Source organism: Vidua chalybeata, chromosome 1 (assembly GCF_026979565.1).
Source record: "Vidua chalybeata isolate OUT-0048 chromosome 1, bVidCha1 merged haplotype, whole genome shotgun sequence".
In the NCBI taxonomy this organism is placed as follows: domain Eukaryota; kingdom Metazoa; phylum Chordata; class Aves; order Passeriformes; family Viduidae; genus Vidua; species Vidua chalybeata.
Genome location: NC_071530.1, coordinates 14330918 through 14346542, shown reverse-complemented (window position 1 = coordinate 14346542; position 15625 = coordinate 14330918). Strand labels below are relative to the sequence as shown.

The window sequence follows — 15625 nt, the reverse complement described above, 5'->3', positions numbered from 1 at the left end:
TTTTGCCTCCCATCTTCTGAAGACTGATTAAAAGAGAAACTAATAGAACCAAGAACAAGAAGGTCCTTTCTGATTTGCTCTTAACACTTAATATTTTCCTGCTTTTCTTCCATTTTGTCAGCCATGCTTGGGGTAAAACCAATACTTGCCTACTTTGATATTCCTGTGTTCTCATCACTTGGCAGACTTGTTAACCCTTTCCAGATGTTACAGGTTAATTTTCAGAAGGTTTCAGTGGCTGTCTCCTTACTGCTTCACAGACATCTCAAATACTACCTTCAACCAGTCTAGTGACCTTCCTCTTCACTCCACAAAAATATATTTTAAAATAAAAAGAAATTTATGTTTCTTTACATATTCAGTGGATTTTTTTAAAGTAATGTAAATAGAAGGTGGATAGAGCTATCTTTTGTGTTGTTTGTTTTGTTTTTCTTGATGATAGACCTATGATAAACATAGATTAGCAGGTTAAAAGTAGAGAAAGATGAAACACTGTGGTCTACTTAGTAGTCTCAAAAGGCAAAATGAGTGCGACCGACTGACCCACTCTGGTATGCTCACAGTTATAAAGCTAGTAAGTAAATATTTAGTAAGAATATTGATATCAATATTTAATTAATGCAAAGATATCAGGCATGATGTTGAAAGCATTGAGACTTCCTGAAAGGTAGATTATTTATTAAAGATGTAATGTCTGAGTCTCTGACATGGAGTACACATCCCTGGCAGGGATGTGGAAGAGGAGGTGCTGGAAAAAGTGGTTTCTTCTCTCTTCTGACACACGGTGTGTGTGGCACTGGGTGGTTTATTTCATGCTATTACTTCCTTAGTAATGCATAGGGAAATATAGAAGTATTTGAGCAGTGAATGAATCATAATTGCACTACAGAAAAAATATATTAATAGTAGACCGCACAAGCCAGTAGTTCAGCCCAGGCAATTTAGTTTGAAACAAGTGGCGTAAACTAACATTTGCAGAGGAAAGGGAATAAACGTGAAAAGATTTCAAGATAAAAATCTTGCATGAAGAATGCCAGTGTTACAGCCCTGAGATGCTGCCTGGATCTTCAAAGCCACATCCACACCTGTTGCCTCTCTGAGTTAAGCAATCCACCATTTAGGTTCAGCTAACAGATGGGTTGGTACCCCCATTCCCTTCTTCCATGCCTGTGGATTTAAAAAGTGTCTGGCAGATGCTAGAAGCATTTTTATATTGCAGTTATTTTTTTTTTAAATTGTGAAGTTGGGTTTTTTATTCTGTCAGGGAAAATGAAGTCATCAAAATGAAGGGAGTTTCCTGGTAATTCTCTTAGCATCTCTTGTTACCAGAAGCACTTGTTTCCTCAGGCAAGCCCTTTATCCTCCAGACTCTCAACATCGAATCCCTCAGTCTTTGTCAGGGCAGCACCTGCCAAACCCTGCCAACCCTTGTCCTTACCTTCTACCCTCGAGAGAAACACCAGACCTCTCTCTCTGGTACCAATAGTGCTTCAGTAAGACTGCAATTCCTTTTTCAATTCAGATCCACCTCACTCATTATGGAAACACAACTATCTGTAATAAAACACAGCGCATCGTGCACAGTGATGGAGTAAGACGACAGGGACATGAATCAAATGTCTGAGAGATGAGTAAAAACAATGTAAATTCAAATAGGAAAATATGATTATTGAAGATGGAATTAAGTTTGGACACATGATAAGACTCCATCCATCTGTGAAAAATGCCAGAAGATTTTTTAATGAGATTTTCAGTTATAAACGTTGAAACACCATCAGTCCTGAGGTGATAAGATTAGAGCTTGATTGTGTGTAGCTATGAGAATGGAAATGTATATAGAGAACTGACCTACTGTGGAAAAGCAATTAGGGACTACAGGGGGACTAATCAGCAAATAAAACAGCTATACAACATATCCTGTGGCAAAGAAAAAAAAATACCAAAATCAGACATACTCTGTTACAATTTAACAGACATTTGTAGATAAAATTGTGGTTATGGGTGACTTGAGGCATAAAATGGTATAAAATAGGAAATTAAAGCTCTAATAAATTAATGTTGCTTGAACCAATATGCTGTTAGGCATAATGTATTGCAAAGGACAGGACAATTAAGGAATGGGAAGGGAATTACTTCTGGGATGTAATGTCCATATGCTACAATCCGAAAATCCAACCCAACTTTGACATTTGACTTTGGCAAAACAGCTTAGAAGAACTGACTTGGGAACACACTAATTGTACATATGAAAAGAGTTGTGAGGGTCAAAATTATGGCTGTATTAACTTGCACCTGTCAGGTCTTCATATGCCTCATAAAAGGTAGGTTCTGAGGCTGGAGGGGCTTCATCTCCACCAGGACTGTCAGCTTCACTCCAGAGGGCAAGGTGGCACAGGTGTCATTTCTATGCTGCTCACAGGCCTCACACAACCTTACACCAGCAGTGCTGCCCCCACCCTCTCCTCTGCATCTGCCTTTTGCTGTGCAATTTTATGTCCTGCCAAAAGGAAAGGAAATGGGACTGGCTACATGGCTGCTGGATGTGGGATGGTACGTTTGATTGGAGAAATAATAAAGGGGTTTGCTTTCACTACCTGCCACAGACCCCTCTTACAGACCATGACTGTCATAGCTGTGTATTTCTGGCACTGTTTGTCTGTAGCTGACCCATCTGTTATTTCCATCTGCTCTTTTTCTTCACGTTTGCGGGTTATATTCTGAAAAGTAATTCAGATCGCATTGAACCATTTTTGTTCTTGCTTTATGCAGCCTATCTAGTGTGGAAGACTGAAGGTTTAGTGCAAAGCACTTGTTAGCTTCTAGGCAAATTAATGTTCCCTGAATGAAAGAAAGAGAATTTTCTTAACTTTAAATACTTGTGTCTCTTTCCTGAGCTTCATCCTCAACAGATTCACTTTATAGATTTCCCTTTTTCACTGATCAGTTCCATTGCCATTGATTTTGGCTGGTTATCACAGAAGCAAATAGAGTGCCATGAAGTACACCTCTAATGAATTTGGGTATAGTGGTTCTATGGACAGCAACTTTCACAACCACCTTTTGGGAGCAATCCCTACTCTGAGCAAGAATTTTGCTCAGCTGCTTGCTGGAGTTCCATCTCATGTTTTAAACAGGTACACACAGTGCTGATCCCTTGAGGAGACAAGATTCAATACATTCTTTTCAAGTGTTAACAATGATCAAGTATATGGTAATAAGTACAGTATTTTTCCCATCAGTAGTAAAGTAGCTGAAGTAAAATGTTTATACTCCACCTAATGACATACTGACAGTCTGTGCTTTGTTCATGTGTGCAATGTAAAGAAAAGATTTGTCAAACTTTAATGTGCAGAGTGCTGAGTATTAAAAGGAAACAAAATAGGTAAGTATTGCGTAAAGCATGAAATGTTGAATCTAAAGCTTCTGATCTGGATGTAAGCTTAGTCAAGGTCTCTCTGCACATGACCATATGTTCCACAGCTGAATTTGGCACCCAGCTGATGCCAAACCAGATCCAGTAGGCCACCCTGTCTGCATTTGCTCCAATCATCAACCTGTGCTCTGCCCTGGGAAATTTGGCCACGGTTGAGTAAGTCCTGATGACTCCCTTGGAAATTTGCAGGGAGCTTATCGGTGAAAACCTTACCAGAGGAGCAGAGACTTTGGGGAGTAATAACACATCAGAAGTGGGCAGTACTTGGCAGTAAACCTCACCCCTGCCCAAGGGGGATGCAACAACTGCACTGGGTGTTACATTGGGCGGCCCATGGCAAGAGGCAGTGGTGGCAAATTTGTCCTCTTAAATCCCAGCTGTTTGGCTAAAAAGCAGGTTTTGGGAGTGTATTCCAGCAAGGAAAGAGAATGGGTCAGGCAAAGGCGAGTGCCTCTATCCTAAACAATAAACAAACCCACCAAGATGTCCATTGGAGCTGCCTACTAACAAATACACTGTGCTTGTGGCAAGATGCTAAATAAAACCATCCATTTAATAATACCAATCAATTTTAGTATAATAAAATACATCAGCTATGGGATATTTTATGAAAATGTTTAATTCAACTGTTTCTTTGGAATGTAGTAGTCATAGTTTGGAAATTTAAGTTACAGTTCAGTTCTATGTGGTTTTTTTATGCTACTCAGTGTCTGAGAATACAAATGTCATTTAAAGTTAAGGCTTCGCTGTTCATTTTGAAACAACAATTTACAAGTGTCATATTGTCATAGAAAATAAAAATTTCTGTAAAAAAAATTTGCACAAAGTTTTATGATGGTACAAAACATGAAGCAATAATATACCAGTAAAATGAAATCATTTTACTACAGAAGATTTTTATAGTTTTTCAATAAAGAAAAAAATATGTTATTTTACACTTTAAAAATTATGAAACAATCTAAAACAATATAAACTGAACATTTTGTAACACTGCCTTTACAAATTAATAACTTTATAAACATATAATTTTTTTAAATATATTTATCAGTGCAAGATACTTTTCAATGTAAAGTTGCAGTATCATTTTTCCTTTATTGAAGGGCAACTTTAATTCTATTACCTTCAGAGAAGTAAAATCTTCCGTGCTAGATCCTCATTATCATAGTAATGTCTAAAGACCACAAAGGAGATATTTTTTTTTAATGTTCACTATTCTCAGTATGTTAAACGAAGGAAAAAGCCCACCAAATACTAGCTTTTCTGTTCAAATAGATCAAGAACCAAAGCTGGTCTGGAATCTATTGAAATCAGTGGGAATATTTCAAAAGGTTTTGGGCTTGGGCTCCCCAATGGGATTTTCTCTTCAAGGCAATATAAGCATGTAACTCTTAGTCAAGTTAGTGGACTAGAAGTTTTTTCAGCTAAGGAGAATAGACTCTTAATTCCTGACTCACACAGTGGTTGTCTGCTGAAAATAGTTTTGGAAAATCCTTTTCTTCTTTGGGTTAATTAACTAGCTGCTGCAATGCCATTATGGTCAAATTACAGTGTTAGAAACCAATGAAAATTCTACCTCTGACAAAGTGGGTCTGTCGCTTGGGACATCTCACGGACTAACTTTTAGGCAAAACTTTCAGACCTTAGGTGCACTGTCTCACCCTTTGGAGGACCCAAGGTTGGGAGGTTGGGGAGGTAGCTCTTCCATCAATCTAAGGTTTTATGACCCAAAGTGGGTGTTTGGGTTTTTGTGATAGTCATTGCCTTTAGGACTCCTCTGGAATAGCAACTGTCCATGCTTTGTTCTATTGGGTCATCCTTTAAAATATTTTCAACTTCAAACCTCCTTTTCACCTACTGTCTCACTCCTTTTTCTTCAATTTCTGGGTTACTAGTGGATTTTCTACATATTTTTCTATTTTATAGTTCTTACTGGTGAAATTATACACTTCAAAACATATGGTATATAAATAGAGGTGGATTCCTTTGCTCCAAGTAATTCAAGGCTGAATTAGCCCTTCTTTAATCCTAATCCTGGACAGGATATTTTATTGCTCTTCTACAAAAGCAATTTTGGAAAAGACTAACTCAGAAAGTCCCAAGCACTTCCCTGACTCTACTCAGGAATTTCAATGAGGAAAAACATGAGTTCAGCACTTGGTAGGATGTTCCTTTCCCCATGTTTGCACTGGTTTTCTCTGCTGTTTGGTGGATACCCAGGGGAAGGCTGACGCTGCCCCCCAGTTATGGCTGTGCTGTGTGCAGGTCACTGCAGAAACCCAGGGGCTCCCCTTGCACCTGCAGGAGGGGAATGACCCCTCTGCTCTCTCACTACCTTGTACAGACCCCTGTGGGAAACATGCTCTTGTTTCTTTTTACCCTGTTGGACCAGCTGCATAGGCTGTTGAATATTATTTGACCAATAGTATTTGCCCTAAAATATAAAAAAAATTGTCCCACCATTGTCAAGCACATTTTCCCGACAGCTTAGAGTACTCAGTTCACTGCATTGGTCACTGCCTGCACTTGTGGTCAAACAGAAACCTCCTGGTATGAAATGCCTATTGGATATAACATGATAGTAAGAACATACCCTACATACATTGTGGGATTTCATTCTGCCCTCAGTACACACTCCTAAGCCCAATTAGCATTGATTAGCATGAAAATACATGGTTACTGAGAGAACAGAACTCTGAGTTCAGGTAGGGGCAGGAGAAGGAAAGTTTCTTGTTTTAAAGGCAATCTTTTCTGTAAGGGAAGCATTTTCCCCAGTGTAATTAACAGGCAAGCTGTTCAGGATAAAAGACATGTTCCATGACATCAGGAAAAAAGATACTGTCACTTTATGCTGTTAAGAAGAAACCCAAAGTTCGACTTTGGAGGATAAAGTTAAGAATTTTCCCTTATTTTTTTTAACACAAACTCTAATAAAATCCTTTGCCATTACCAGCAAGTTAAAGCTGAAGTTTTCTTTCCTTGGCAATGGCAAATGCTTATGAAACCTACTCAGAGAGACAAAGAGAGAGAGAAAGAGAAGAGAAAGGGAGAGAGATTTTACATTTGAAAATACATTCTATATGAAAGAACAATAAAAGGGGATATTGCAGCTTTATACAAAAGGGTCAAGAGACATGAATTGAAATACAGAAAGCAGAACAATCAAGCCAGTTTGTCAAATTTGATTAGCCCTTGCCTTGGCTGAGGCTGTTTTCTTACACTAAAATATACTTTTCTTTTAGTCAGTGAGCCATCAGAATATGATTAAAGACAAGGGCGTAACTGCAGAGAAGCTGTAGTTAATGTTAACACAATGAGAAGCAGTACAAACAAAAAGGCACTTGAGAGGACATACACTAGCCAGTGCCAAGGACTTTTTTTGTTTAGTTTTTAGGCAGTACACTTGGTTACCAGTTGTGTCTGATGATGGCACATACTCTTTTATGGAGTTCACAAGCACAAAATTTAGTACAACACTGAAAAACATCAATAAAATTTGACAGTATTGCTTCGTAAACAGAGCTGACACGCTATATCGGTACTGATGCAGCAGTACTTTCAAAAACATCCTAACCCTTCTTTGCCTATGCACAACACGAGCAATTATACACAAATACAGGTGCAGAAGTCCACTAAATTGCTGTTACTCCAATATTTTCTGGGCACTGAGCTACAGACAGCATGTCCATCCAAAGGACCCGACTGAATACATTTTGTGACAGCATCTTGGATTTTGCACAGTAAAAACAAAATTATCCATTAACGGAAAACAAAAGAGAGGGAGAGAAAGAAGGACAAAATGAACTATAAGTCAATCATACTTGGTCTCAACACCAGCATTCGATTATTTCAAATAAAACCAACAGAAAAAGCAGACTGTACATGATTCAGGTTGTTAACACAGATTGTTGTCCATGTTCATCGGTTACACACTCATTGAAGCTCCTGAGAAAAGCTTGGCTCAGTGTCATCAATGCACTTTTCAGCCTGTACAGTAAAAGATCAACAGTTCCCCAGCACATCCGAGCTATGTCCTTCCATCCCGACTCTCTGACTTCTCCAGTTGCTTTATGCCTTCATGCTTCTGAGTATGAATTCTGTGTGTTTAGTTTATCTTTTTTCAGTTTTACACCATCGACCAGTTCAAAGTTATAATTCTCCAGTGCAGACAAGTTCCTCTCCGACATCCCATTGTGCCAACAGGCACAGTACAGCACAACTCCACAGATGGCTCCTAAAAGCACCCCGAGTGCACTCATGGCTATGATGGTAATGAGGATTGGATCTAGGGTCTTCAGGACATTGCCTGGCTTCCTGGAGATGTTGTCATCATAGTCGTCACCTGTGCGGTATGGAGGTGTAAACCCTGAAATTGAATAAAGAATTGCAAAATTTTCAGAACTGAGCCTAGTGAGAACTTTGTTTAATGAATTGGAAATTTTGAGAAGACCATCAATTTTTTTTATGTAAGTTTTTTTTTACGTAATTTTAAAACCTAGCTTCTGCAAGTAGTCATAAATAGCTGAAAACTGTAATGTGGCCCAAATAGCTGTGGATTTTTTCCAGACTGTTCTCCAGTCTTTAAATCTGTTACTAGAGCTGTGGTTCTGTCTTGGATTAAGTGAGAGTCTTGGGAGTAAATAAGGAGGCCTTTTAATTATATTTTGCCATGTTGCAGTATATAGCTCAAAAATGTTTATCAAATCCTACTCAGCTCAGTGTGAGAGGTTAGACATCAGTTAGGAATATCTAGCCATTTTATTTCTACTTCAATGATTATAGGATTGGATCTTGAAGTGCAAATAGTGGCAGAACTGACACAGAAGAGCACTCTGCCCTCTTGTGTAAAATATTCACTGGGTATCATAATGATTTCCCTCAACTTTTTTAGTTTATGAAAATGATTCAAAAGCAGCAAACCCTGTAATTGATGCTGGAAAAGCCAAAAAGTCTTTTTGGACAAACTCACTCTCTTTCACTGAAATCAATTATAGCAATCCTGTTGACTGTAACAGGAAAAAAAAAAAAAAAAACTCATTGCCTGAAAAATGCAAGTATGTTTTATTATTGGAACAATATGAAAATTATGATCTATTTAATGATCCATTTGCCGTTATCATCATTGGAAATGATAATGCTTTGCTAGACTGGTCATAAAATGGCATTTTCAACCAGGTCTGTGAAACATTTAACCTGAAGAGTTTTGAGCCTAATTACTGAGGCATAGTGCGAGTCATAAATTGTAAAATATAATGATAGTGCTTTCTTCAGCAGTGGACAAGCCTTCTAGGTAACAAAATATTGAAGGGCTATAATGTGCTTGCATATATATGAATATAATGTAACAAATTTGGTATATGAAATTTGAACTGTTTGAGATAGGCAAAAATAATAAAAAGGACATAAGTCCATATGACATAGAAGAATAAAACTATTACAACCTTCAAATAAATGTAAGTCTTCTTATCATCTCATCCAGAAAAATCATAACACCTTAATACAATATGCAGTTAGAGAACAAATCTATAAATAAATAAATAGAATGCAAAAATTCACATTAAAATGCACATTAAAATTCATTCCCTTTTAAGAAAGAACGCAAATTTTACCTGTTTGATTACTTTCTGGGTCTTCTTCTTCATCTATTTCATTCTCCACATCAGTTGATTCTAATGAAGCAAAAGAATTGACATTGATTATTAGGGTTACAAACACTGATTGACTATCATGCTGGCAATAATGCTATAGCAGATTTTCCTGTGTCAGAGCATCATTATGGTGGCTTGACAGAGCTGTTCATTATAATGGGCTCTGAAAATTAATGGAGAAAAAAAGAAAGATTAAAAAACTCCCCTCCGCCCAGTCTTGGCACAATTTTAGTTATCAGCAGGGGATTTCCATGCCTGGGAAAGAGAAATCAGTGGATGAATTAGCATCTCGTTCACTGTATTTACAATTTTGGAGCCCAATTCCATAACACTTCATCAGCATAGGCATAGTTAATCACAAGAATAGTTTCACTGGCTGCAGAGAGACCACTTGTGTTTGGATTTCAGACTGAGCTTTTGGGTTTAGCTCCCTCAGGCAGAAATCTTTGCTCAACATTTGGTTTGAACAACCAAAACACAGAGGTAGGAAAGAAGTTATTTTCTTTTCTCGTGCTGGAGTCAATTAAATGCAGACATTGTGGTCTTAGCACCTCTCTTGGCGCTGGGGATGCTGCAGGGGGACTAAGAAGTGGGTCCTGCCTCCCTTTTCTGCCAACTGCCACTGTGGTGGCATTTGATAAACCCCAGGGGGTGGACCACGTGGTAAAAAGATTGTTTCCTAATCCTGCAGTGAAATTACCACGTAGCTGAAGACTGTCATGTTACCCTCAAAAGGATGTTAGCTACAAAAGGTGAGGAACACCCTCTATTATTGCTCTTAGTTGTATTGTTAACTCACACAGAATAAATGTATCTTCTTAATGCTAAGAGTTCTCATTTCTATTCTCTCTTTTATATTAAAGTAATTGCTTCATCTCCACTATGGAGGACAGTGTTCTGTTGCTTGTGTCTATTTGGGGCTGCTGCTGCCAAATTTCGTGCAGTATGCAATGTGCATATGATCAGCGGTGACTGGAATAACTCAAGGGCTGGAATAAATAACTGGCCAGGAATAAAAGGGCTCAAAGAGCATCTCAGGAATAGCCTGGCACAGATATGGGAAAGGCCATGTCCTAACGTTGCTTTGTGTCCCACATGTCTGGGAGCTGACGACTACAGCAAATGAGCCACAGCAAACTCAGAATGACAGGACAGCAGAGGACAGAGCAGAGCCCTTTTCACCCTACCTGCTTATCCTGTAAGGCTTTGATATGGCCCTTTAAGAAAAATTAAGAAGGCCTAGTAAGTGATCTAAAAGGGGTGAAGAAATAAAATTGGATTTTGTGCATTAGGTAAAACAGGGTCCTTCAATAGGAAAAGCAGAGAAATTTAAAAAGGGCAGCAATATGTAATACAGGGAGAGACATGAAATTGTGAATTTGCTGTGACCCATGTCAGTCGGATGCCAATTGTGATCCAGACTGCTGCCATACCAAGGTGACACCAGTGGCACTGACTATGAATAAAGCCATGGGCTGAATCAGGATATTTTCAGTGGAAACATAACTAATAATTATCTATCTCTTTCTCATAGATAAAACCAGCTATCAAAATGAAATAAACAATATTTTGGATGAGAACTTTCTATGTTCTTGCTAGTCACACTTACTTCGGCAATCCTCTTGTGCTATGTGATTGTCAATTTTAATATCATCCACAGCAATTCCTCCAGTTCCTTTTCCAATTTCTCCCTCAATAACCACCTGGAAAAACAAGATAGTGTTCACATTGTTTTCATGTTAGCATACAACTGCTGCAGTCAAGATTTCTTAATTAGTTATTGACACACATCTTCACTTGCCATGATGTCACACTTGTGCTTCAATTGTGGCCTGAAAATCAGCATTGCTTTTATGAACTCATACAGGCAAATGTAAATTGTGTACTGATACAACTTTATGGAAGACTTTTACATCAGCAAAACTGTGGCAAAAAGGCAGTTTTGTGACTGATGATAAATGATATATAAAGTATTTATTTGGCCTCTGATAAGAAAGTGCTTGTATCACAGTAATCTGAGATACATGAAATATTTCACTATTATTAGTCACAGCAAGCGTAGCTCATCTGTAGGTGTAATATTGTCTACATAAATCCTTCGGTGACATCTTTTACTGTGGGGTATAAAACATGACCAGCAAGTGTTGCTGGCCTTGGCCATGGTAGCTCAGCAAGGAACAGCCAAGCTCACCTGGTAGTGTTTCACAGACTTGTGAAGAAGAACACGTCCTTCCTTCCAGTAGTTCGCCTGGTGCCCGCTCAGGGTCCACAGCACCTGGTCATATTCATCCGGCTTTTGGTAGCGCAGTTTGATCTTGAGGGTGCCGACGTGCGCGCCGGACATGTGGTACCAGAACGTCATGCAGTGGGCAGAGTTCTGCGAGTAAATCACGGGGCTCAGCAGTCGGGCGACTTTGCCTTTCTGGCTTTCATCAGCTTGTGAGTAAATGAAATTGCCATCTCCTACTGTGACAGAAGGACTGTGTTAAGAATAGCCACCAGCTTTAATTTTCATTGTCAACATAAGAACCTCTGACCACCCCATATTTTTTGCTTTTTTTCCATGCTGATGGGTCAAGCATCACAAACAAGAGAGTCAGAGTGTGTTGTTTTGGGAGCTCTAGGAAAGCTGATATGCTTTGAGAAGAGGGCCACAAAGCTGATCAGAGAGCTGGAGCACCTCTCCTCTGAGGACAGGCTGAGAGTTGGGGTTATTCAGCTTGGAGAAGAGGAGGCTCTGGGGAGACCTTATTGCAGCCTTTCAGCCACTAAAGGGGACTTACAACAAAGATGAGGACAAACTTTTTAATAGGGCCCTTAGGAACAGCCTAAAGGGTAATTGCTTTAAACTAAAAGAGAGTAGATTCAGACTAGATATAAGGAAGAAATTTGGTGGATGGTGAATTATTGACACAGGTTGTCCAGAGAGGAAGAAGACACACCACCTCCAGAAACAACCAAGGTCAAGCTTGAAGATGTCCCTCGTCACTGCAGGGAGGTTGGATGAGATGACCTTTAAAGGTCCTGTCCAACCCAAGCAATTCTATTATTCTACACTTTTTTCTGGCCATCTCCTCTGCTGTTCACTGGGATGTTTCGTGCCAACAGTGCGCCCTTGTGTGAAACACACAAGGCATTTGCTTTTGTTAAGGGAAGGAGGCACAAACATGTTTGGTGAGACAGCATTATGTACTCCATTAGTCAGTGTGCACCTCCTGAAAACAGCCATCCCTGGTTCAGCAGTCTAGAGAGAAATCCCTGGGGCCTACTCTATGTTAATTGCGCAAAGAGCTATTAAAAAAAGTCTGTTTGAAGTAATCTGTGCTCAAGGGGCAAGATTAGAATGGGAAGAACGCTGAGAAGGGTGAAATGGCTTTGAACAGCCATGGTCAGAGATCAGGAACAGAGATTTAAAGCATGTTCCCAAATAGAGCCTGAGCATTGTCACAGATGGTGTCAGAATTATGCCCTTGATTTTTGTAACAATATGTTGGGCTCTATATATTTGTGAGCCATTTTCCTTAAAGAGTAAGATTATAGCTGATACTTTCTCAAGGGCATAATGGATTTATACTTGTTGAAATCTGAACACCGAATACCCTTAACTTGGAAACTTACTTTCTCAATCATGCTGAGAGAGAAACACGTGAGAGTGTGATTAGTTTGGTAACAGAAAATTGCTAAGTAAGATACTGACTACAGAGAAGTGCTTCTGAATTACATCAGCCACATATCCATTCCAGTCAGCTTTTGAACAGTGTCTTTGCAGAGAGTCATGGTGGAAAAACATGAAGTTCATCCTGAGGTGTGTAAGAATAGATTGCATGTGCAATGCACTCACACAAAAGGATGGAGTCAGCATTTATTGACATCATCCTATTGAGAGTAGGAAGGATAAAAGTAATAATAAAAAATACTATTTCTTGAGTATTGCTGAAATAAGTATACATATCACTGTTTATATTGACACTCAAAAAAGAAAAGTAAAAAGAGGCAAAAGAAGATGTCGTGGAAGGATGGTGTTTTGTCAGCATTGGTCTTTGCCTATACATAACGCCCTTGAATTTCATGTGAAATAGTGTATTATTGGATTGCAATGGTATAGTCCTGCACCAGTGAAGACAGGAAGATGAGCATTGCTACTCTGGTAAGCATAAGAAGGAACAGAGTAGTGAGATTCCTAGGGACTAGGAATGAAGAGGAGTGGGTTAAACCCAGTGGCTAGACCTAATAAATAAGAAATAAGCATATTTCTTCTAACATGAGACAAGGGTGTTTTCTTTTGTTTGGATCTTTCTGTGAGCCGTAGAGGTATCCTGCCCAATATGCATGTTGAAGAATTGTATAGGAGAAGATGATGTTATATTGTAAAAGAATTAAGCTTTTTTTTTCCTCTGTCTTTCTGCAGTAACATCTTGTCCAGCTTCTTAAGCAGGAATGCTTATGACTATACATTCTCTCCAACTTCGCTTCTGTGCACAGCAGCACAACGTGCAAATCTCATCAAAGAATGGGGAAATCCAGAGGGAGGAAAAAAGGAAAATAATCACAGCATTAGGATGGCTGTCTGAATTGGAAGACCTAACACTGGCCAGAATTCATCACAAGATATATAATTTGACATGCAAGTGACAGGCAGTGTATCCTGCTGTCTACAAGCAATTGCTGTTGAAGATAACTTCTGTGTATTTTTTCAGCTTTACACGTGTCTGAGAGAAAGATATGCCTGGGAGTTGCTCACTGTGGTTCTCACAATATGCAGGGTGGCCTTGTTGTGCAGCTGAGGGTTTGTTTGGGACATCAGTGCCATTCAGACTGCTCATGATCTGTGTTCACAGCCACCCCACTCACTCTGCCTGCTGGCAGGCAGATCATGAAACTGGCAGGTGAAGGTGCTCTTAGAGTCCAAGGAGAATCTTGGAAAATATAGAAAGTGCAGTAGAAGAAAAAGGGACTGCCTTTAAGATGTACTAAAGCTACAGCTCATGGAACAAATAAGTTTTCTGTACTAGCAGGGCCCAGTGGAAACAGCAAAATCTCATTTGAAGAATATAATTTCTTCATCTCCTGATTGAAGACTGGTTCTTTCTCTATAATCCTTGATGGCAAAGTGCAGATAGCTCTCATTTTCAGAATATTATTGCAGTGCCAGGTCAGGAACTCTGTCTTCATTGTCTTAATTAGAGCTTTACTTATGCATGCCTTTTAGATTTTGTCAGTCTCTGGCTAACATAGCTTTTAACCTCCTTTCAATGTCAGATCCTACTGAGCCATTTCACTTTACTCTACATCAATTTTTCCACCATTACAGCCTTCACTTCAACTAACTGCATTTAGTTAATTTGATGCCATTTATTTGTACAATGCCATTTATAGTCAAAGTATTGCAAGTTTTTTTTTCCCCTGAAACTACTGTACTTGTCTTAAGATTCAATTGAAAGTGTCTCAGAATTTAAAAAGTCCAATTTTGTCTAATTTCCTTGTCATTCTCATTAAGCAAAGGGTAGCAGAAGTGGGAAGGGGGATTCATCTCAACCCATTTGATTAATCTGCACGTATGCAAGCGTGAACACTAAAGTAAGAGGCTGTGCAGGTCGCACAGTGCCCTCCCTTCTTCACTAGCCTGCAGCAAATTTATTGCCTAATTATGCTGAGCTATGAGTTAGTTACTGCAAAACAAACCAATCAATTCCCCAGCGAGATATTTCTTGAAAAACTGTTTGTGAGCAGAGGATGGCTATAATCTCCAACTCCTGCTGGAAAGGAGAGGGGCGTGGTAACACACCCATCTGGGAAGTTTCGCTTACATACAACACTTTCTTGCAGTGGATAGTCCCTGTAACTACAAACAGGAATAATGTGAGGTCATTAACTGACTGACTGTATTACTTGGTCAGCGATATTTGCAAAATATTTGGCGATTCAGATTTTTTCCTACCCCAGGTGATGATTACCCAAAGGCAAGTCAGGGGAAGGGAATATCTTCAGTTCCTGACAAGAAACAATCTTTATTCCTCAACAGAAAGGACAGTTACAGTCAGTTGTGATTACCGGTAATGGATTAGGTTTACTAGAGAACCATCTTTGCGACTTTATGTATTTTAGGTATAATTCACTCGCCTGTGATTTTGGAAAACATTGGCATTAAAAAGAACAATCTCATCCCAATGTAAAGCAGCTACATCATGAACTCATGATTACCTGAGTGGTCTTGAATCGGCCCAGTTTTGCTGGTCAGGATTGCCCATCTTAAATCCACCTGGTTGTCATGCTCCCAGTGGCACAAAGTCTTTTGGGATCCCCAGCCAAAGGCACAGTTGTATAGTGGTGGCTCTGCAAGGAAAGATGGAAAATGGGGGATGAAATGTGAATATTAATTACATAATTCAGATTTTGTACTTCAAAACAAATGCATACATTTGACCATTAACAGAACCATTCCCTCCTGAGACTCTGAGAAGCCATAGCAAGAACAGCCCTCCTGGGAAACAGATGAAAAATCACTATTTTTTGTAAAAGATGTGGTTGCTTCTTGTCTCTTTATGAC

At 39.2% G+C, this 15625-nt stretch overlaps 1 protein-coding gene across 2 annotated transcripts in view; it reads right to left on the bottom strand.

Annotated features, from left to right (window-relative positions):
• Positions 1–4034: 4034 nt before the first annotated feature.
• Positions 4035–15625, bottom strand: part of NRP1 (neuropilin 1) — a 113602-nt gene continuing 102011 nt past the window's right edge. For both annotated transcript variants that reach the window (XM_053947876.1, XM_053947884.1), the window contains exons 13-17: positions 15280–15411; positions 11270–11541; positions 10688–10781; positions 9040–9099; positions 4035–7796 (exon numbers count right to left, since the gene is read on the bottom strand). In XM_053947876.1, coding sequence (XP_053803851.1) covers positions 7507–7796; positions 9040–9099; positions 10688–10781; positions 11270–11541; positions 15280–15411 — 848 coding nt within the window. In that variant the 3' untranslated portion in view covers positions 4035–7506. The remainder of the gene's footprint in view (positions 7797–9039; positions 9100–10687; positions 10782–11269; positions 11542–15279; positions 15412–15625) is intronic.